The 23,300-nt window shown below is 38.6% G+C and overlaps 1 protein-coding gene across 8 annotated transcripts in view; it reads left to right on the top strand.

The window, feature by feature from the left end:
* The first annotated feature begins 447 nt into the window (after positions 1–447).
* CCDC88A (coiled-coil domain containing 88A) overlaps positions 448–23,300 on the top strand; it is a 123,678-nt gene continuing 100,825 nt past the window's right edge. For 3 of the 8 annotated variants that reach the window (XM_082643248.1, XM_082643249.1, XM_082643247.1), the window contains exons 1-2: positions 449–1,335; positions 1,435–1,535. In XM_082643248.1, the coding sequence (XP_082499374.1) occupies positions 1,273–1,335; positions 1,435–1,535 (164 nt within the window). In that variant the 5' untranslated portion in view covers positions 449–1,272. Of the gene's footprint in view, positions 1,336–1,434; positions 1,536–23,300 lie in introns of all 8 variants that reach the window. The other 5 variants (XM_082643244.1, XM_082643246.1, XM_082643251.1 and 2 more) reach the window with 3 other exon arrangements.

Genomic DNA, 23,300 nt, shown 5'->3' with positions numbered 1-23,300 from the left:
TCAAATCAAACTGTCTGAAAAAGGCTGTCTGCATCCCTCATGTTTAAAAGAGAGGGATTTCGTTCCCTTTCCTTCACACATCAAAGAAGGCACTCGAGGAGGAAGTAAACCATAATTAGGCATGAGCAAGGGAGCAACAGACCCCTTCCTCTCCTTTCCCTATCCCCGCCCCCCAGGCCCTGGCAATAGTCCGGGGCGCGAGCGAGTCGCGGGCCACCGAAGCAGCCGCAGGGAGCGCGCGTCCACGCCTCGCCCACCGCCAAGATCTGGGCGGCGGCGGGGCCGGCCCAGGGGCGCGCGCGCTGGGGAGCGCGCTCATGCAGCGGTTTTCTTCTCCCACAATCCAGAGGCTGCGGCGCGGGAGGGGCGGGGAGTCGGCGGAAGGATATGGGCGCGGAGGGAGCAGCGCGCCCCTTTGACGGCGGGCTGGAGGCGCTGGTTGGGCGGCGGAGAGCGGGGTGTGATGCGGCCGTGCGGTTCTGAGGCCGTTACTCTGGCTCCTCCAGAGAGGGCGGAGAAGGAGGAGGCTGTAACGCGGCGGTGATTTTGTGCCAGGGCTTCCCTGAGGCGCACTGAAAAGGCTGGCGGGGCTTGGGAAACTGGGGGGTTAGGGACACACATTCAAGCCCCCACCCCCTGGGAGGGGAAGGGGGCAGGCGGCGAGGCTCGGGGTCGGCGGAGGGATGGTGTGCGGTCGGTGAGAAGGGGCGAGCCCTGTCTGTCGTTGGTGAGGGGCTGCGGGCAGGGGAGGCTCCGCGGGTCAAAGCGTCTCCATGCCCACTGGTGGGTGGAACGTGTGGAGCGTAACGCGGAGGTCAAGCCTGACGGCCGCTCGCAACCCTTAACGTGGTATCTAACGTGGGATTTCATTTAGCCCACGGGGGGATTAATTCATTGGGGACAGCCTCGCTGGTCTGGCTCCTCCAGGAGCTGGGCAACCTTGACGGGCTTTTTGTCTTGCTGCTCCAACCCCTTCTCCCTTCCTCCTCCTCCTCCAGATGCCTTTTCTCTGCCCCTCCTCGCCCGGTACAGACATTTCCAGGGCAGGCTGCTGCTCGTGGCTGCTGTCGAAGCCACTTCTCGGGATTTCGGCTCGTTTCCCTCTGGGGTGTTTTTTGAGGAGGGAGAGTTTTTCTCCCCTCCACGATGGGATTTTCTTCCCGTGCCAAAATGGACTTTCATTGATTTCTACTTACTTCTTCAACGTTTAGTGACCAATTCCCTAGGGTTATTTTTGTGGAAGTTCCTTTTTTCAAGTACATTCTCTGTAAAATGGAGAACGAGATTTTTACTCCCCTTCTGGAGCAGTTCATGACCAGCCCCTTGGTCACTTGGGTAAGTGGGGTGTTATTTATTGTATATTTTGCTGCATTATTTGTGGCTGCAGAGATGGAGGTGGGCGTTCGTGTCGTGATGATCATCATTCTGTTCTAGGTTAAAACGTTTGGACCTCTGGCTGCAGGAAATGGGACCAACCTGGATGAATATGTGGCTTTGGTGGATGGGGTGTTCTTGAACCAAGTCATGCTCCAAATGTAAGTGTTCTTTTTTTTTTTCTTTCTAGGCAACTTTTTTTTTTTTAACTTGCATACTGTGAACTTAGAGGCTTTATGTTTTAAGATCCTAATTTAGTTTTTTGGCGAGAAAAATTAAGGTGGTTTAAGAATTGGACCTTGAAAGGAGTGATAATCTTACATACCCAGCCCATTTATCACAAGCCAGTAATTATACGTGTTAAAATTGTGAAACTTTAATTTTTCATTCTGCAAATCATGTATTGTCACTTATTGTCTTCAGTGCTGAAATCCAAACCACATTGTATCCTCTTTGATAATTTGGTAAAATGAGGAGGGAAATTAGTTTCCTAAGGGGGGAAAAAGGCTTTACTGTGAAGTTATGTGCTTGGTGCAGAAATGTTTCTTATTAACCTTTGTGTCTAAAAATAAATGGCTCAAAATTTGAAACTGGTGAAGTAATAACAGATTTCAGAGGAAAGAATTTCAAACAACAGTTCTGATTGGTGAGGACTGTTGCTGTAGGAAGTACTTTAAATGCATATAATAACTAAAGTCTGATTAGGTGATTTATTGTGTGAATCAGTAGATTAATATTTGGGGAATCATTTTAAGGTATTCTTAGAGCTAGTTTTGAAATGCAGGTGGTTGAAATCTTGATGACAACTGGCTAATGATTTAGTAGGCAAATCTTTGTCTTTTATGTTTATGATATTGGGTTTAATTTAAGTAGAAAAGTGATTTTGAGGTGTCAATTGAATATCGAAATCATTGGTAGCTGGATCAGTGAAATCAAAGCTCCATTTTTATCATAGTTATTGTAGTATATGTGCATTCTCAGCACATCAGTGTAGTGAATATTACAGTTGTGCTTAAAATAATGTGTATTTAGCCTTATTTGTTTTGAATACAAACTGATTACAAGAGTAGTTTGGAACTTTGAATTTTAAGACATTCTTATGTTTTATATGTTTGGGAATCTAGTACATTATTAATAAATAATTGTTACCAGAGAATAAATCTACTGTTAATAGACTAATAAGCTAACATGTAAATGATCAATTCTGTATTTTTTTTGGTATTAGTTTTCTTTTTAGATTTTTCTACTTAAAAGAAGGTATAAGTCAAATCCATAAATAGCTGTTCCACTGGTAAACTTATCAGTCTGTGTACTCAAAGAGACTCGTAGTCTATATGCTCAAAAGAGATTTTTGTGCTATTTTTCATGTATGTGTTGATCCTACAGGGAAGTGTTATACTACTACATGGTTTCCAAAAGTGTTTTGTGTAGGCACCCAAAGAAATATATGTTATCTGAATGTGTATGTATATTTTTCTTCTTAAAGAAGGAAAAGGGAATGTAGACATTAATTATTTCCAGGGATAATAAATATATTTTGGGCTGCTCTCCCATGGAACTATCTTTAATCTTTGAAATATCCCACTATTTCCCAAGCAAAATGGTAGAATAATTAAACTGACTTCTATTTTAGGGAACACAAATGACAGGAAGGGTAGCCATTACAGTAGATACTCAGAACTTGTTCCCCTGTGTCTCTTTTCTTGTTTGTTTTTAGACAGAAGATTGTGAATTTGTATGCTGAACCCTAAAAAAACAGGTGTGCTCACAAAAATAGGAAAATACATTACTTTAGTTTTCCCCTGTAATGGTTTTTATTTGAATGATTCTTTTTCCAGAAAATACTTAGATTTTTTGAATCCTAAATTGTTAGCCAAGGTGCTAAAAACAGACACTTCAGCTTGTTTCCACTTTGGGTACAGCTTTATACTTAAAATATATATGTGTCTATATTTTGAAAGTAATGATGTTCCAAAATAGTGGTTGCCAGGTTGTTTTTTTGGGAGGAGTAGCTCTATTCCAAACCTCAAATCTGCTTCTGTTTTCAATTCCACCTCTCAGTTTCTTTAAAAGTTTTTTCAGTGTCCTAATTCTGTTCTGAATGACCTATATAAATTAAAGGAAAAGAAAATTTAAAAAAGGAAGACGTATGTTTTAGCTTTTTAAAAACTTTCTTTCTAAAATAAGATCAACACAAATTACCTAATTATTTACCAAATAGGGCAACAAAATACACATTGTTTTGAAAGCAATGTTTTACTAATTTTGAAATCATTAAGATTTCTGTTAAGCACTTTGCTCAAATTAATGTTTGATTTAATATACTCTATTAAATTGTCAGTTGACATTGTACCCAGTAAGTTAACCTAAAAGTTAGCTTCAGTCTGAGTAATTTCTAGATTACATTTGGTTATAGAATTTGTGAGCGAGAACCGTTTGTAAATGCAGCATGTGTATTTTTCTTCATGTTTCTTGTGCTTGGAGTTCATTGAGCTTCTTGGATCTGTGGTTATGTAGTTTTTATAAAATTTGGAGAAATTTTGGCCATTATTTCTTTAAATATATATCCTTTCTTTGCCTCCTTTCCTCCTTTTGGAAGTCCAATTATATGTATATCAGGCTGCTCGATGTTCACTGATATACCATTCAATTTTTTTTTCAGTCTTTTTTTCTCTGTTTCACTTTGGATAATCTTGCTAAATTCATTAATCTTTTTTTCTGTAATGTTTAATCTGCTGTTAATCCCATCCAGTGTATTTTTCATTTCAGATACTGTAGTTTCATCTCTAAAAATTCAGTCCTTTTTATATCTTCCCTGTGTATAGATTTCATGCTTTGTCTTTTCTGTAGCTTCTTGAACATGTAGAATACAATAATAACTGGCTTAAAGTTCATGTTTACTAATACTGTCTGTGCCATGTCTTGATTGGTTTTGATTGATTTTTTTTCCTCATTATGGATTGTGTTTTCTTGCTTTTGCATACCTGGTGATTTTTGATTAGATGCCAGACATTTGAAAATTTACTTTGTTTTTGGGTGCAGGATATTTTTGTATCCCATTAAAAATATTCTTGAGCTTTGTTCTGGAATGCAATTAAGTTACTTGGAAACAGTGATCTTTTCAGATCTTGCTTTTAAGTTGTGTTAGGCAGTACCACTTTGCTTTGTTGCACTGTTGAGGCAGAACCCTTCTGAGTACTCTGGCTGGTGGGAACAGGAACTATTCCTGGACCTGTGTGAGCTCTGGGTGGTGTCCCTATAATCCTTTTTGGTGGTTCTTTCACTGTCCGTGTGTAGTTTCCTCACACGTGTATACTTATATAAGTACTCAGCTGAAGACTTGAGGGATACCCTGTGTAGATCTCTGGATCTTTCTGTGCAGCTCTCTCTTAGGTACTCTGCTTTGTATATGACAGTCACCGTGCTGTCTCCATACTAAATTCTGTCTCCTCAACTCAGGGAGACCACTGTGTGTGCTCTGCATAGGTTCCCCATTCCTATTCTGTGGCCTAGAAACTCTTTCAAGGCAGTAAACTGGGGCAATTGTAGGACTTATCTTGTATGTTTACCCCTTATCAGGGATCTACTGTCCTTTGTTGCCTGATGACCACTGTTTTGAAAAACGCTTCATATGTTTTGTCCTTTTTTTTTCCCCAGTTGTTTCAGGCAGGAAGGTAAATTTGGTTCCTTTTATTTCATGTTGGCTAGAAGTGGAAATCTGTTTATATACTTATAATTACATTTTTGCCCTGCCAGTCTTGTGTTCCTGCTTTCAGATGTGATATAGAATTTTGTTTAGGATCCTTATGGTAGAAATTTTTTTTGTCTAAAGAGTTTTTTAAGAGTAAGAATATTGGTTAGTTTAGTGACTCCGGATTTGGTATTTTTGACCTAGAATTTGGAAGTAACGAGCTGACTTCTTCTTGCCAGTTTATGACTCTGCCTTATAATTTCAGAGTCTGTTCACTGATTTGGGATTCAGTGTATTCAGAGATGAATCCTGGATTTCATTGAGTAGCTCCTGAATCAAAGAATCTCTGTAAGAGCTTGTGACATGGCATCAGTTCTCTTTAACTAATGGGAAGAGGAAGCTATTTAGAGATGGGCCAGCTCTTCTGCATGCTGCAGGGCATTTTCCTACTTCAACCAAATGAAATCTTTTTTCCTCAGTGCTAGTTATCAGACATAGGGCTTGGTGACAGTGAAGTGGAAATAATCATTTTCCTGTTTGAGATGTCATGCAGTTTTGCAACCAATGTAGAATATTACTTGCTATGAATTTTTAAGGAATTTGTGACATTGTAGTTGATTTCATAATCCTAGTCATATTACCTAAGCAGTTGAAAATATGGATATATTATAGTTTTAAGTACAGAAAAATTGTTAATAGTATCAGAACAATATTTGGAATTACTTTCTATGATTCAACCCCATTAGATAGCTACAGAAATCTCTACTTGAATAATGTAGTAATTGTGATATACTTGTCATGGCATTTCTTCTTTTAGAATCTTGAATTTGAAGGTACTTTAGAAATCATCTATGAAAATCATTCTTATATGACACATGGTCATCCAACTTCTGCTTAAGTGTTTCCTGAGAAACAGCTTCATAAAGTGTACCTAAAGGAGCCATTTAATAGAGGAAGTTGACTGAGAAATCTTCCTTCATTCTATCAGTACTTAAGATTCAAAAATAGATTGTGCTAACTTTATGACTATAATAACCCCAAAGTGACTTATAAAATATATAAGTTGTCTTACCAGGTATGGCATTAACTCTGAATTTTGGTATGGTCTTTCTCATACAATTTTTGTTTAGTTTTATTTCGCTTTTTTTTTTTTTTTTTTTTTTTGCCACGCCACGCGGCATGTGGAATCTTAGATCCCCAGCCAGGGATCGAACCTGCGCCCTCTGCATTGGAAGCCCAGAGTCTTAATCAGTGGACTGCCAGGAAAGTCCCTGTTTTGCTTCTTTAATAACACACTCATGATGTAATCAGAGTTGCTGTCTTACTACCAGGTTTTGTGATTTACCTCCCAAATATTTCTCAGATGTGTCCCTGACTTTGGGATTAATGCAGTAGCCCCTGACTGATTTTCTTACCTTTGGCTTGCCCCCCTTCAGGTTGTCTCCTTATCTGTGATCACGTGAAATTTCCTAAAACACAGATTTTATCATGTCACTCCTACCTTTAAGATGTCTCAGTAGCTTTCTTCTGCCCTCAGAGTAAACTCATTACTTGAGTGTCTAGACTCCTTTGAGGTCTGGCTGCTCCCTAATTCTCTATTTTCATCTTTGCATGGTACCAATCCTCAGTGCATAGCCTAAGATTGAGCAAACTTAGAGTTCCCAAAGACAAGCTGTGTTCTCATATGTCTCAGTGCCTTTCTAGATACTCTTCCCTTCCTTAGAACACTCTTTCACCTTCTTACTATTGCTTTCTTTAACTTTGCTGCCATTCCCTGGCTCATCCTAGGCATAGTACTCCTCCTTGTGCTTCCCTAGGACCCTATATATACCTTGGTAATAGCAGTTCTTGGTTAGCTAGACTCTACTGACTAACCTGTGAATTTCTTGAAGCCAAGGACTTTATCTTTTATCTCTCTGTTCCAAACACAGTGCTTGACACACAGTAGGTTCTTGATACACTTATCTTGAATGAATGAATAATAGAGAGGCTGTGTGGTAAAGTGGAATGAATTGGGGCTTCGAATTAGATGGAGTTGGTTTCATTTCTCTCACACACACACACACATGGTATGTGACCTTAAACAATTCTTGACATCTCTAAATCTCAGTTCCTACATCTCTAAGATGGGAGATAATGTTTCCTTCCTGGAGTAGACATAATCTCTACTAAGGCAGGGAAAGTATCTGTTTTCTGTTTTGTTGACCACTGTATCCCCAGTGCTGGTTTTTGTCATTATTATTATCCTGTGCTATACCATACCTAGATATTTATGTTTCCTCAAACAAGTCATGATCTTTCACAGCTTGGTTTTGTATGATCTCTATTGGTGTCATCTCACTTCTCAATTTTCTCATTTATAAACAGGATAAAAAGAGAATCACAGGGTTATTATAAGAATTAAATAGAATGATTTGTGCACAATGCTTAGCATATAGCAAGTGCTCAATAAATGTTAGCTGTTGATATCTTTTATTTCTATTAAAATAATTACTTTCCCCTAGACTGTTTCCCCTTTTTCTGCCTAGCAAATTCTTCCTCATCCCTTAATACCCTGTGAAGTCCCTTGGCAGAGTTAATTGCTCTCTCCCCTATGATCCCTTATCTACATTTACTAAATTGTTAAAGTGGTATTATTACTAGAGAGTTAGCATTTGGAGGCTAGAGATTTTATGTTATGAATCACCAACACTTAGAATAGTGTCTGGCATGTATCACCAGCACCTAGCATAGATTTGGTACGTCATAAATTTTCAGTAAATGTCAAAGGAATGAATGAAGATGTTTTATAATTTTATTAATTTTCAAAATTCTGAGGATACTCTCTAGTTTTAGTATTGTAGAATTTAGTTTGTTTTCCTTTTTAGTTTGTCTTCTATTTCTCCTTCTTTCTTTTGTTTTCCCTCTGTCCCCTTATTTATTTTACTTACCTTCACTGGATCTTTTCCCCACCTGTGTTATGTCTTGCTGAGGTGAGGTGGTAAGAACAGTGTCATAGTCCATGGTTCTGTATGGTATTAGAATATACAGAGCCTTCAGTTTGGTTTCCCGTAACTTTCTTGATGATGTTCAACATACTGAGATTTTTGTCCACAGCCTTACAGTTAAAATTCAAATAAAGAAGTTGTGGAATTTAGAATTCATAAAGTCACAGTTTTGTTTCAGAAGAGGTGGGTCCCAACCTCCTGTCCCCATCCCTGGCTCTGTCTAGCACCACAGAGAGGTCCTCTGTGCATGCCTGTGGACATCTTGCATGCATGCCTGAGGTCCAGGCTCTTGTACTCCCTACTCCAAACAGCTGCTCCTTGGCCCAAGGATGTACACATCTGTAGCATAGTCCATCCCAAGGACAGATCTGGGAAAGAGGCCTGCACAGGTCCTGAAATTGGGTTAGAGGTATTTAAACAAGAAATTCCATAGTTCCAGTAAATGGAGTGTCATCAAGAAGGAGGGGTGTATGGGTATGTCCTCTTGTTTCCATGGACTTCTTGCCCAATAGTGAGGGGCGTATGCTGAGGAAGGCCAGAGTGGGGTTCAGGGCAGAGATCTCTTCTGCCAGGATCTATAGATACAGTACTTAGTGAGAAGAATGAAGGGATGGTTCATTCAAAGATCAGTTCATTCATTTAATAGTTTCTGAGTGCTTACTATACAACAAAGTCTATATGACAAACTGCTAGGTGCTGGGGATGTGATGCCGAGTAAGACATGGTCTTTGCCCACTAGTAAGAGAGACAAGCTTGTAAACAAATTGCAGTGTGACGTATGTGCTATGTAGTGGAATTATGTTCTTGGTATACTGTTGGCACAAAGAGAGCGGTGGAAATGGTGGAAAGGCTTACATGGTGGAAAGGCTTCTTGGAGGAGAAAACATTTGAATTGGGACATAAAAGTTGAGTAGGAGCAATCGGGTGAATAGGAGTCACAAATAGTGGGAGTAGGAGGAAGGACATTTTAAGTAAAGAAAATAGCATGAAAATGTGAATAAAAATGGAGGAATTGGGGAACTGTAGGATATTTTATATGGCCAAAGCAGAGATTGTATGCTTTTTGCACATGGGAAATGAATTTGAAGAGGTGGAGAGTGGGGAGCTGTCCTTAAGATACCATGTTGGAAGATTGAGTTTTTTCCTGTGGAGATGTATATTCATTCAGGTCCTCTCCAGAGAAACAGAACCAACAAGATGTGTGTGTGTGTAGAGAGAGAGAGACAGAGAGAGTTAGATTTATTTTAAAGAATTGGCTCATGAGATTGTGGAGGCTTAGTCCAAAATCTAATGGAGTGGGCCTGCGTGAACTCAGGGAAGAAATGCACTGAGTTCAAAGGCAATTTTCTAGCAGAAGGTCAGTCTTTGTTCCATTAAGGCCTTCAAATGGTTGGATAAGGCCCATCCACATTATGGAGGGCCACTTTAAATAATCCACTTTACTTAAAATCCGTTGATTTAAATGTTAATCTTGTCCAGAAAACACCTTCACAGAACATCCAGAATAACATTTGACCAAATATCTGGGCACTGTGGTCCATCCAAGTTAACACATAAAATTAACCATCTTAACTAGTGTTTCTTTAATTGGGTCCTCAGGTGTTCTTGGGAGTCTTTAGGAATTTTTATTTTAAAAATATTTTTTATTTTTGGCTGTGTTGGGTCTTTGTTGCTGCACACAGGCTTTCTCTAGTTGTGGCAAGGGGGGCTACTCTTTGTTGTGGTGTGCGGGCTTCACTTTGCGGTGGCTCCTCTTGTTACAGAGCATGGGCTCTAGGCTCATGGGCTTCAGAAGTTGCGGCTCACGGGCTCTAGAGCGCAGGCTCAGTAGTTGTGGTGCACAGGCTTAGTTGCTCCACAGCATGTGGGATCTTCCTGGACCAGGGATCGAACCCATGTCCCTTGCATTGGCAAGCGGATTCTTAACCACTGTGCCACCAGGGAAGTCCCTCCCACCAGGGAAGTCCCCAGGAATTTTAATGTTTGTGTTTTCATGTCAGTAATTTAAATTCTTCTTCAAGGGGTAATAATAATAAATTTCTTTTGCAGTGATAATTCACAATTGAAAGATTTTTTTTTCATAGACTAAGATTAGTTTCTCAAGCCATTTTTTCAAACAGGGGTCTTTGACTCTTAGGATGTCTATGGACAGATCCTCAGAGATTCTTGATAATTTGTTTCTTTAAAAGGTGTCACTCACTACTTTACTCCAGCTTGAAAAACAGTAATATAGGCTACGGAACATTGGAGGAATTGAAACAGATAGCATTTGCATTTTAGAAGGACTGATGTTGGTGCTGATGAGGTCCAGAACAGAGATAGAAACCGCACTGATGTAGAAAGGATATGGAAGAGAGATAATGCTGACGTGGTGGGACTTGGTTACAAGTTTGGTATGGAGCACAAGAGAGGGGTGTGTCTAGGATGATTATCAAGTTTTTTACTTGGGTGAAGAATGGATGGTAGTGCCTTTTTAAATAAGGCATTATGAAAAGTTGAGGGGAGGGGAAATATAGAAAATAATTTTGAGTTTATTTTGGAATGTCTGGTGAGCAGTGAGAAATATCTTTTGGGCAGGTGGATATACATAGGTCTGGTGCTTAGAGGAGAAAGGTTTAGAATAGAGATAGAGATATCGGAATTCGCTTTTAAGTTTGTAATAGAAACTAAGGACATAGGTGTCAAAAAAATACACAAGAGGGCCAATGACATAACCTAGGAAACTGCAACATTAAAAGGCTGGAGGTTTGAGGAAAGTGGACAGTTTCACAAGGCTGCTGGGAGGAAATCACAAAGGGAGTCAGTTAATAGATGAGCACAAGTATTGTCATGAGGGTTGATGGCTTATTTGAGGTTTGGAAACCACACATTCAGTCAGCATGGTTGAATAACTTACCAGGGATGCTTAGCACTCAGAAACTGACAAAAAGATCTGTGGAGTTTATTCAAAATTGGGGATTGATATGTATTATAAATGTGGGATGGGAACATTTTCAGGTGGGATAGTTGAAACGAATAGAGTGTGAGCATTAAAGTGAGGAGGAAAGCGAGTGTCATTGGGGGAGGCTGATAGAGTAGAGTTTGCAATAATGAAGGAAGAGTAGGTTTAGAAGGAGTGAAGAAGTGAGACAGAGTGGTATGTGATGTTGAGGTCAGAGGGCACTTTCAGAATTTGAGATTTTGGAGGTTGCAATTCTGAATGGTGATTTAGGTCCACAGTTAGACCATGGTAATGGGTGGATAAAACGGGATAGAGTGAAGATAACTAAGGTTGAGAAGGAACTTATTTCCTTATTCTTTATGAAGCTATGATCTCTCTTTTTTTAAAGATTTAATTTTATTTATTTTTTTATTTTTGGCTGTGTTGGGTCTTTATTGCTACACGTGGACTTTCTCTAGTTGTGGTGAGTAGGGGGCTACTCTTCGTTGCGGTGCATGGGCTTCTCCTTGTGGTGGCTTCTCTTGTTGTGGAGCACGGGCTCTAGGTGTGCGGGCTTCAGTAGTTGTGGCGTGCAGGCTCAGTAGTTGTGGCTCGCGGTCTCTAGACCCTAGGCTCAGTAGTTTTGGTGCATGGGCTTAGTTGCTCCGCGGCATGTGGGATCTTCCCGGACCAGGGATCGAACCCGAGTCCCTTGCATTGGCAGGTGGATTCTTATCCACTGCACCGCCAGGGAAGTCCCAATCTATGATCTCTTGATTACCACTATAGGTAGACGTAAGTACTTTGAATTAAAATAGAAAGCTGGACAATACATAGCTCATTTTAACAATGTTATAATTAAAGAAAAAAATAATAGTAGGGAAAGAAGACCAGTAATTGGAACTTTTATTAGTATAATCTGTGTATTAAAAATAAAACTTTGTGAAACATCTCAATAGTTTTTCAGGAAATTTTTTAAAATGATGTATTCTTAATGTAACATACTTTCCTAGTGACAGGTAGAAAAAAAATTTTTGAACTTCACATTACCATTGACAACATGACTGTTTCCTTTCCCTTGGGTGATAAAGGACCAAGGATGATGGTTTAGTTTTAGGTGTTGAGTCTTAGTCCCTGATTAAGACCTGGATTATTACAAAGTTGTGGAGGATGAGAAGTGGAAAAAGACCAGTGGAGGTAATACTCCAATCCATTTTTGCCGAGACTGGTTAAGAAAGGGTAAACCACAATAAAATCCTAGTTAATTTGAATGTTCAGTGAAAATGGAGTGTTGTTTACTCATAATTGAAGGCTAATTTAATTTTCTCCAACTGTTTGTTTAAAATCTTTGTAAATGAATTAAGCTATTGATATATTTCTACCTCTGTGAATAGAATATACATGTGATGATTCATAATCTTCAGTATCTCATTTTATTGTTTTAAACTTAAGTATTTGTGTTAGGTATTGAATGTATGTAACTGACCAATATGAATCTATAGTGAATGGTGAATGATCCCAAGCATGTATTTGAAAATAAATCTCTGGTTATTAGCTTTTTTCCTTCTTTCTTTAATTTATGTGAGTTTTACATGTTTCTTTTCAGTGAGTGTGTATGTGTGTGTGTGTATTTAGCAGGTGTAGATTAGGGAACCCTACTGTTTATAAGTTAGTTAGAAGTTTGGTTTAGCTTCAAGGGTTATGGATAATCAGGGAAGCCTAAATAGGGAGGAAGCTAGATTTGATTCAAACCTTGTAGAATGATTGGACTTGGTTGCCATAGATGAGAGAAGGGTGTTTTAAGCTAGGGAAGCAGCTTGAGGAAAAAGCATATTATGTATATTTATTATTTGGGAGATGGTGAGGGGACTAGCCTTAGTAGAGGATCCATGCTGGAGAACCAGAGTAGGCCAGCTTATGGGAAACCTGAAAATTAACTACAGGTAGTATAAATTAGGCTGCATATGGCAGGCATTGGAGCCATTTAAAATTCCTTATTAGAGAATTAGAAGTATTATTTTAGGAAAATAACTTTGGCATTCGTTTGCAGAATAGGTTGAGTATGGAATTCGTTTGTTTATTCCATTTATTGAGCCTATACTATTGGGTTGGCCAAAAAGTTTGTTCGGGTTTTCATAAAATGTTATGCAAAAACCCGAACAAACTTTTTGGCCAACCCAATATTTACAGTATTGTAAGTACTGAGAATTATACCAGTGAATCAATGGAATAATTCTGTCAGTGCTTGATGAACAGGTAAGGAAGATAGATGGTTAGTAATGGATGTCATTTATGCTTTTGGTGTTGAGGTCCTAGATCAGGGTGAGCTGTATGATTGAAGGAGCAAATTCAAGAACTACTGCAAAAGAATTGATGGAATTTTAGGTATAGTGTGTGAAAATGAAGAATGAAAGATGATGCCAAGGTTAAAGCTGAGTAGACAGACTATATTTAAAATTATATACTTATAGGAAAAGTGATGTGAAGTTTGGATACTATTTTGCATGAAGAAATAAGGATATTTAATTTCTTTTTATTTTTCATAACTTGCAACTAAAACATTTAAATGTATAAGATAGTCATGTGTTTTGACAGTGATGCCTAATTTTGTATGAGAAACATTTCAATTGCTGTGTGTTTGTGCTCTTGTTTAAATTCTCATTACTATTAGTTAATGCATATTTCATCTATGAATTTATTTAGTAAAATAGTTTTAGGATGTGTTATTACAATTCTTTTGGGCTTTTGGAATGCTTTAAAGTCTACATTTATGGGATATAGCTTATGTAGGAGATTTAACAATTCTCTGAAAATTAAGTTACTTTTTCTTTTTGGCCGTGCTGCACGGCTTGCAGGATATTAGTTCCTCCCCCAAGGATTGAACCTGGGACCTTGGCAGTGAAGCACTGAGTCCTAACCACTGGACTGCCAGGGAACTCCCATATTGCATTTTAACTGTTTAGAATTTAGTGCTCATTATGGCATACTTCTGTTAATTGTGAGGATTTAAAGTTTTGTCTGTGCTAATAGAGGTTAAAACAGTGTTTCAGAGTTTAGGTAGTGCTGTCTTCAAATTTTTCTGTTACCTGAGAATATTCATATAATTACTCTGTTTTGCACATTATTCTGAAGACATAGGCTGTTGCAGAGTTACTTACTCTGGTCTTCTTTGCGTAGTTCTCCAGAGTTTTTTTTGTTTGTTTGTTTATTTGTTTGATTTTTGCGGTACGCGGGCCTCTCACTGTTGTGGCCTCTCCCGTTGTGGAGCACAGGCTCCGGACGCGCAGGCTCAGCGGCCATGGCTCACGGGCCCAAATGCTCCGCGGCATGTGGAATCTTCCCGGACCGGGGCACGAACCCGTGTCCCCTGCATCAGCAGGTGGACTCTCAACCACTGCGCCACCAGGGAAGCCCTGTTTGTTTGTTTTTAATTCTATTTAAAAAAATTAAATTCTTAAATTTATAGAGAAATTAAGCTCATTATTTATTGAGTATTGCACATTTTTCTTTTGAACATCCCATTATTCATGAACTTTGCTGTTCCCAGTCACTTTTAACCTATTCTAAAATCTTAGGTAATCTGTTCCTCTATTAAAAACTAGTGACCCATTTTATTAAATTGGATGTCCCCAAAACAGTTTATTCCTCCTGGGCCATTTGTAGACCATCTTGCCTATTAATCATTCCTTACCTCCCTATTTGTGTGCGTTTCTTCTAACTTGGTTTTCAGTTGATCACATCTTTTTCAATACTACACTTGTTTTACGTGTGGCTATTTTTTCTCTTCTATTTTACTGTATTTTTTCTTTCATTTCTGTTTTACCAGTGCCTTTTATATATATATATATATATATTTTTTTTTTTTTTTTTTTTTTTGCTGTACGCGGGCCTCTCACTGTTGTGGCCTCTCCCGCTGCGGAGCACAGGCTCCGGACGCACAGGCTCAGCGGCCATGGCTCACGGGCCCAGCCGCTCCGCGGCATATGGGATCCTCCCAGACCGGGGCACGAACCCGTATCCCCTGCATCGGCAGGCGGACTCTCAACCACTGCGCCACCAGGGAGGCCCTACCAGTGCCTTTTAAATAGGCATCTATTATTTTGCTTTTAATTGGTGGGCTTATAATGAAGTTAGCTTGTGATCCTTTTGGATCACTTTTATGGTGTCCTGAAAAGGGCATATTAAACCAATATTGTTTAATAGAATTCTGCTCTTTATAGAATTCATATTCTTAGAGTTACCCTTAGAGTTATGGGGGCTATTTTTTTTAATATTAGAAGAACTGATGATGAAAAAGTGTTTTCTTATCAAATTTTAAAACTTTTCACTTCAGGTAAGATTCTATGATTATGTATTTTAGTTCATTAATTAGAAGAGATTGTACGTTGGAAACTACTTTTTAAACTTTTTCCTCATTTTAGAGGGCTTTATTGCTTCTCAAAAATGACAGTGATACCTGTCACTGATAATTAATCAAGTGAACTATTTAAATTACCCGAGGAGGGTTTATGGACTTCAGGTTAAGTATCTTTAGTGAATCAATAGTGTGGGAGTGAAAGCCATACTGGTTAATAAGTCTGTCACTGATCAAGGAAAATACCTAACTACATATCAGCTCAGTTTGAGATTTCTTGAGTCTCTAGGACTGACTGGATCTGGAGCATATACTGCCCTAGGATACTGATTTAAAGAAACGTCTGTGGGCCTCCCTGGTGGCGCAGTGGTTGAGAGTCCGCCTGCCGATGCAGGGGATACGGGTTCGTGCCCCGGTCTGGGAGGATCCCATATGCCGCGGAGCGGCTGGGCCCGTGAGCCGTGGCCGCTGGGCCTGCGCATCCGGAGCCTGTGCTCCGCAGCGGGAGAGGCCACAACAGTGAGAGGCCCGCGTACGGAAAAAAAAAAAAAAAAAAAAAAAAAAAGAAACGTCTGTGACCCTTTTTTTTTTTTTTTTTTTTTTGCGGTACGCGGGCCTCTCACTGTTGTGGCCTCTCCCGTTGCGGAGCACAGGCTCCGGACGCGCAGGCTCGGCGGCCATGGCTCACGGGCCCAGCCGCTCCGCGGCATGTGGGATCTTCCCGGACCGGGGCACGAACCTGCATTCCCTGCATCGGCAGGCGGACTCTCAACCACTGCGCCACCAGGGAAGCCCTCTGTGACCCTTTCTTTTTTTTTTTTTTTTTTTTTTTTTTCTTTTTGCGGTATGCGGGCCTCTCACTGTTGTGGCCTCTCCCGTTGCGGAGCACAGGCTCCGGATGCGCAGGCCCAGCGGCCATGGCTCACGGGCCCAGCCGCTCCGCGGCACATGGGATCCTCCCAGACCGGGGCACGAACCCGTATCCCCTGCATCGGCAGGCGGACTCTCAACCACTGCGCCACCAGGGAGGCCCTGTGACCCTTTCTTAAGGCTTAAGGACAGTGGGTGAAGGTTCCGTCACCAATCAGTGATGCTCGTTGGTGCTATATAAACAATTTTTGTTTCAGTGACTGGTCATGTGGTTGACCACTGAATAAATGAAGATTCTGTTATTTTATGAAGACACTGATAAGCATAATACTAAGTCCTCTGGTTTCTATAATCAAGAACAGGAGTTGATTTGCCTAATACAGTGGTTCTCAAAGTGGGATCAGCAGACACCTGGGGGTCTGTCTGGTTCTCTGTCAAGTCAAAATTATTTTTATAATAATATTAAGATGTCATTTGCCTTTCTTGCCTGTGTTGCAAAAGCAATGATGGTATGAAAGCAAAGGTGGTAAAACTGCAGACATCTTAGCATGAATCAAGGAGTAGTATGAAGTTGTGCTGGTAGTCATTGTATTCTTCACACTTGTGGTCAAAAAGAAATCCAGCTTCACTTTAAAGTGCCCTTGATGAAGCAGTAAAAGTTATTTTATTGAATCTTGACCCTTGAGTACGTGTCTTTTTTTTTTTTTTTAAGGCGGCTCCACATGGCATGAAGGATCCTAGTTCCCCGACCAGGGATCAAACCTGCGCCCCCTGCATTGGGAGCACATAGTCTTAACCACTGGACCGTCAGGGAAGCCCCCCTGTGTGTGTCTTTTTTACATTCTGTAGGAAAAAATGGGAAGTATGCATAAAACGCTTATGTTGCCTAATGGAATATAATGATTATCTCAAGAAAAAGTACTCATGATTTTTTGAGTTGCAAGGCCGAACAAGTCTGTTTTGTGGAACACTGGTTGTTTTTTTTTTTTTTTGCGGTACGCGGGCCTCTCCTGTTGCGGAGCACAGGCTCCGGACGCACAGGCTCCGGACGCGCAGGCTCAGCGGCCATGGCTCACGGGCCCAGCCGCTCTGCGGCATGTGGGGGATCCTCCCGGACCGAGGCACGAACCCGCGTCCCCTGCATCGGCAGGCGGACTCTCAACCACTGCGCCACCAGGGAGGCCCGGAACACTGTTTTTTATTTATTTATTTATTTATTTATTTATTTATTTATTTATTTTGGCTGTGTTGGGTCTTTGTTGCTGTGCGTGGGCTTTCTCTAGTTGCGGCGAGCGGGAGCTACTCTTCATTGTGGTGCAAGGGCTTCTCACTGCGGTGGCTTCTCTTGTTGTGGAGCACGGGCTCTAGGCGCGCCGGCTTCAGTAGTTGCTGCACGTGGGCTTTCTCTAGTTGTGGCAAGCAGGTGCTACTCTTCATTGCAGTGCGCGGGCTTCTCATTGTGGTGTTTTCTCTTGTTGTGGAGCACGTCTAGAGTGCAGGCTCAGTAGTTGTGGCGCATGGGCTTAGCTGCTCCGCAGTGGGATCTTCCTGGACCAGGGCTCAAACCCATGTCCCCTGCACTGGCAGGCGGATTCTTAACCACTGCACCACCAGGGAAGCCCTGGAACACTGTTTTTACTCGAGAGAATGACTGACAGACAAACCATAGTTATTCAGGCTTGCGTATTCGGCACTTTTTCAAAAATGAATGAAGTGAGCCTATCACTTCAAGGAAAATAACTGATACTATGTTTGTCAGTGATAAAATTGAATTATAGAAACCATGAGCATGGTAGCTTCTCAATATTTAAAGACTTTTCTAATGAGATTGGAGGTGATAAAAATCAATGTAATTTTAAAATATTGAATAATAAAATGTGCAGCATTTGGCAGATCGTATAACTCAATGAACCAATTTTCAAAATGACCAGTGCTTGATAAGAAATCATGCGTATGTAAAAGATCCATTCAACACGCCAGATAAACCAACGGATTTTAATGTATAACAGTAAGAAAAGTTCATTGATAAGGGCTTCGGATTCCAGATTTCGTCCAACCTTTAAAAAAGTACCACTTCACTGAATTTTGGTAGTATTAAAGAAGAATATCAATAATTATCTGAAAAGGCTATTAAAATACTCTTCCTTTTTCTGATTGCATGTTTATGTAAAGTCAACTTTTTTCATATACTTAGACAAAATAATGTATCACAACACATTGAATGTAGAAACAGATTTAAGAATTCAGATGTCTTCTATTAAGCCGAACATTAAAGAGATTTGAGATTTACTAAGTTATGAAAGAATGTCACTCCCCTCTAAAATTTTTACTGTTTTTGAAAAAGATAGCTACTTACCATAAAAATGCTCTTTATGTTAACATATGAGTTTGTTATTTTTAGATGGACTAATAAATTATTTTTTACTTCTTAATTTTAATTTCTAATATAGTAAATATAGATAGATGTAACTCACGTAAATAAAAGTTCCTTAGAGTTATCAGTAATTTTTAAGAGTGAAAAGAGGTCTTCAGGGGACTTCCCTGGCGGTCCAGTGGTTAAGACTTCGCCTTCCAATGCAGGGGGTGTGGGTTTGATCCCTGGTCAGGGGGTAAAGATCCCATATGCTCGTGTCCAAAAAAAAACAAAACATAAAACAGAAGCAGTATTGTAGCAAATTCAATAAAGACTTTAAAAATGGTCCACATCAAAAAAAAATCTTTTAAAAAAAAGAGTGGAAGAGGTCTTCAGACCGAAAAGTTAGAAAACTGCTAGACTAATATTTGGAGGGCTCATGTTGGCTCATTCTAAGAAGTAAAGGGTAGATCTTTAGTCATTTTATCCAATTCAGATAAAACCAGAGTTAAGTGTATTGGATTTTTATTCTGTTTGTGTCCATTTGCAATTTTTAAATCAAATCATTAGTTCTGTTTATTCACTGTTAAATCAGTGAATATCATGCTGTACTGCTAGCTCAATCTTGGGCTAACTAGAAAATGTCAGATATTTCTTCAACTTTCGAATCTTAAATTATGTATCTTAAATTATGAGAATGTACAGAAGGGTGTTGGGCTGTGTCCATAATGTCTATGTGGTAATTATGTAGCACATACCTCTCCAAGAATGACTATTCAGTCATTGTGAAGATCAAATTAGTTAACATATGTGAAAATATTTTGCAGATATTTAAAAGATTATATATTAATATTAGGTTTTATTGTTGGCCTTTTGGCCATCATGCACAATGATTGAGCTTGTGAGAAGGGGGAGATACTACTAAGGTGAAGGGATACTTTTTTTAAAACCACTTATTTCCCTGATATCTTACTACTTGGATAACCCTAAATGTGATGATATTTACCCAGTTAATAATTTTTCATAAAGTTATCATATTGGTATATGTACATTTGAAGTCAGATATGCAAATAACTTACTTATTTCAAAATGTTTCGAGGTGACATGTAAATACTATGCGGTTATATGTTTCATAATATAAAATATCTCCAAAAATGTTTTAAAAACCCTGTATACAACTAGCTTTAAATTAGGATGGCATTATCAAAAACATGAGCACATGTAGTTGTTAAGCACCAACACTAAACAGATGGTTCAAGAGGATACATAAGAGGTTTGAAGTCTGGGTAGAAGAGCATAAAGCCATTAAAACTATCAGATTTCTGTTTCTCATAGATATTAGACAATAAATAAGTAAAGACATAATCCTTGGTTATATAAGGATCAAATCTTAGAATATTAGTGTTGCAGAATTACTGTCTTTTCCTTCCTCTTTTACTCTAATTTAAAAATTACTGTATACAATGGTAGATAATACTATAGCCTGTTTATTGAAATTAATGTACCTTGTCATAAGTAGGTCATTTATAAATGTGAAATTGCTTGAGGCTGTCTTTTACTGCCATGTTGCATTTAACTTCTGGTTGGACAGATTTGAGCTATATTGCTAGGCTATTTGCCTCTAAAGCATTTTTCAGTTTTCATCTTATAAGAGGAAATGGTCGATTTGAGATTATGTTGGCTTAGAAATAGTTGTATATAATTAGAAAGGTACTTGCTCACCTATCACATGTGTATCATTCAATAGCTCATCTTTTATTTTAAAAAAAGATCTTTCCAAAGATAAAGTCATTTTTTTTTAAAGTATGCTTTCAAAAAGAGCTTAGTCTGGAGCCTGTGCTCCGCAACGGGACAGGCCACGGTGGTGAGGGGCCCGCGAACCGCAAAAAAAAAAAAAAAAAAAAGAGCTTAAACAAAACTTCATTAATTATGATTGTCTATTCTGAATTAATCTTTGTTTAGCATTTTAAATATTAAACATGAAGAAAAGACAGGATATTTAGAATACTGAGTAGACTACAATTTCTTTATAGAGAATTCTGGACTCATATTATATACCAAGTGTGTTTAAATTTCTATATTGTAACTTTTACTGTGTAAAGAAATAAACCTTAAAATACATGCAGGAATGGAGTGCTTTCTGTATTTACATAAAATGCATACTTTTTACAGAAGAAATGTTTTATATTGTTTTATTTTCTTATGCATAGTCTCACACATCTTACGACCCTTAGTCTCTAGCATTGAATCTCGCATATATAGCCTCATATTTTTCCCTAGAAGTAAATGAAATAGACAGGCTTCATGAAACAGAATTTTTTGTGGGTGTCTTTTCCCTCTTTAAAAAAATGTTTTACATGGTTAAAAGAATTAGTTAATACCAAAAGGTTCATAATGAAAAACAGCAATCCCTGCCCTAACTTACATCTCAGTTCTGTTCCCCAGAGTAAAAACTTTTAACTTTTTTTTTAGCAGTTTCTTCTGTCACTTAGCCCCAAAGATAGTGAAAAAATGCCTACCCTAGTATTTATTTTATTTTTTTACCCTAGTATTTCTTGGTTTATCCCCTTTAGGCATTATCTACTGACTTCCTGATAATGGTAGGTGAGATTTTAGCCTTTTTTATGTCCCATCTCTTTATTTTCTTACCCTGTCCTTCTAATTTGTTTCTTTATTATAAGTTTAGTGAAATCAGTAATCAGTATTCACATATAATGTTTCCTTCAGAGGCAGGTAGTGTATCATTATTACATTTTTCTTTTTTAAAAAAATAGTACTTTCCTAAAGTCACTAATTTTCTTTATCTTGGTTTTTTTTTTTTTTTTTTTTTTTTTGGCTGCTTTGGGTCTTTGTTGCTGCGTGCAGGCTTTCTCTAGCTGTGGCGAGCGGGCTTCTCATTGCGGTGGCTTCTCTTGTTGCAGAGCATGGGCTCTAGGCATTCGAGCTTTAGTATTTGTGGCACGAGGGCTCAGTAGTTGTGGCTCTTGGGCTCTAGAGCGCAGGCTCTGTAGTTGTGGAGCATGGGCTTAGTTGCTCTGCGGCATGTGGGATCTTCCCGGACCAGGGATCGAACCCGTGACCCCTGCATTGACAGGTGGATTCTTAACCACTGTGCCACCAGGGAAGTCCCATAAAGTTACTAATTTTCTTGATTTGCATAATTTTCAATAAATCCGTCCTTAAGTGTTCAACTGTTTTTCGTGGGAGTTGAGATTAAGACTTTTCAGGCAGTTTCACCTGAGGGAAGTCCCTCTCACATAAAGAGATCATGTTCTTGGGGTCAAAGGGCCTGTTTTCATGATCCTAACATATGTCAGTATGACCCTAACTCAAGTTAAGCGTGAGTCAAATGGGAAACCCAAGCCTAGTAATCGAAAGTTTGTTGCTCTCTAGGTCCATAACTAGAGTGCTTAGCAGTTACTTTTTTCTCAGATTTCTAAAGTAATTTCATCTGATATCCTTAGTATATAAAAGCTGAACTGTTCCCTCTTTTTATATTCAGAATTGTTTCGATTGTTATAAACAAACTTTCTCAGAGGCTGAAGAAACTTAATATAAAACTTACAGATTGTTTTTTTTTGTAAAAAAAAATTCATAAAAGATTTTGAACAAACCAAAATTCTAAATTCTTAAAACTTGCTAATTCTTAGAAGAGCTTTATGCAAAGGAGACAATAGGCCTTTCTGGCAACTGAATAAATTTTGAAATATCATATGAGGAATGTTGGACATAAAATTTTAAAAGAAACTTTAGGACTTAATTTAAAAAATCACTTTAAGAGCACAGAGAAACTTGGTAACAATTCTGTCAGGGCAAAGATAATATTTACATTATAAAATTTATTAAAGTGGGAATGAAATCACACGTGTTTATTGGGATGTTATACATCCATTCCAAAGTATAATCCAAATTATATATTTTCATGTAACAATGGGCTTGCACTGTAAACTTGTACAGTTTTTTTAGTTTACATACCTCTTCAGTAGTAATATCAAAACTAAAATCTTTTTAAAATATTTGTCATCAGGATTAAATACCTAGGTTTTTTAATAAAATATTACTATAATGAACTGGAAGGGGGAAGGAAATGAATATTCTTTAGTTTGATTAATCACTATGAAAACAATTAGGAATATGCTCAAACAATATAATAGAAACAATGATTTATTGTATACGTGCATTTTATAGATAACATTGCCGAAACCTTTTTCTTTCTGTCTTTTCTTTGTTGTCCTGAATGATAAGAGAAAAGGTTGAAAGAGAGAGAGTAAAGGGAAAAAGTTGTAAGAGCCGAGGCAAATTACTACTTTGGACTTCAATTTTCTGACTTATAGTGAAACTAGATAATCTCTAAAGTATTTTTTAGATCTAAATGTTATCATTTAGGAGATAGTAATGGGTGAGAGGTAATTTAAAGGAATTCAAATATAGAGTAAGGAAAATGGAAATAAAAAGATGGAAGAAGACTAGAAAGAAAAGATATTTACTGAATGTCTGTGATTCCAAATGAAATTTACATAACCGTAGTATACCTAACATTTTTACTAGGGTTATTCCTACTTTCTTTTCCCAGTTTCAAACAGACTTTTCTCCACAATGATAGCGTGACTAAACCAAGGTCTTATACGTTAAGTAATATAGCCACAGTATGTACTCAATGAGGATTTAACTTACTGACAGAATATGTACCAAGTTGATTACATAAAACAGGATTTTCCCTTCAGCTCTCTGAATTTTTAACCATGACCTGC

The sequence above is a fragment of the Mesoplodon mirus genome, assembly GCF_964341445.2.
Source record: "Mesoplodon mirus genome assembly, chromosome: 14".
Classification (NCBI taxonomy): domain Eukaryota; kingdom Metazoa; phylum Chordata; class Mammalia; order Artiodactyla; family Ziphiidae; genus Mesoplodon; species Mesoplodon mirus.
The sequence above is the reverse complement of the archived record's forward strand: the minus strand, read 5'-3'. Positions and strand labels throughout refer to the sequence as shown.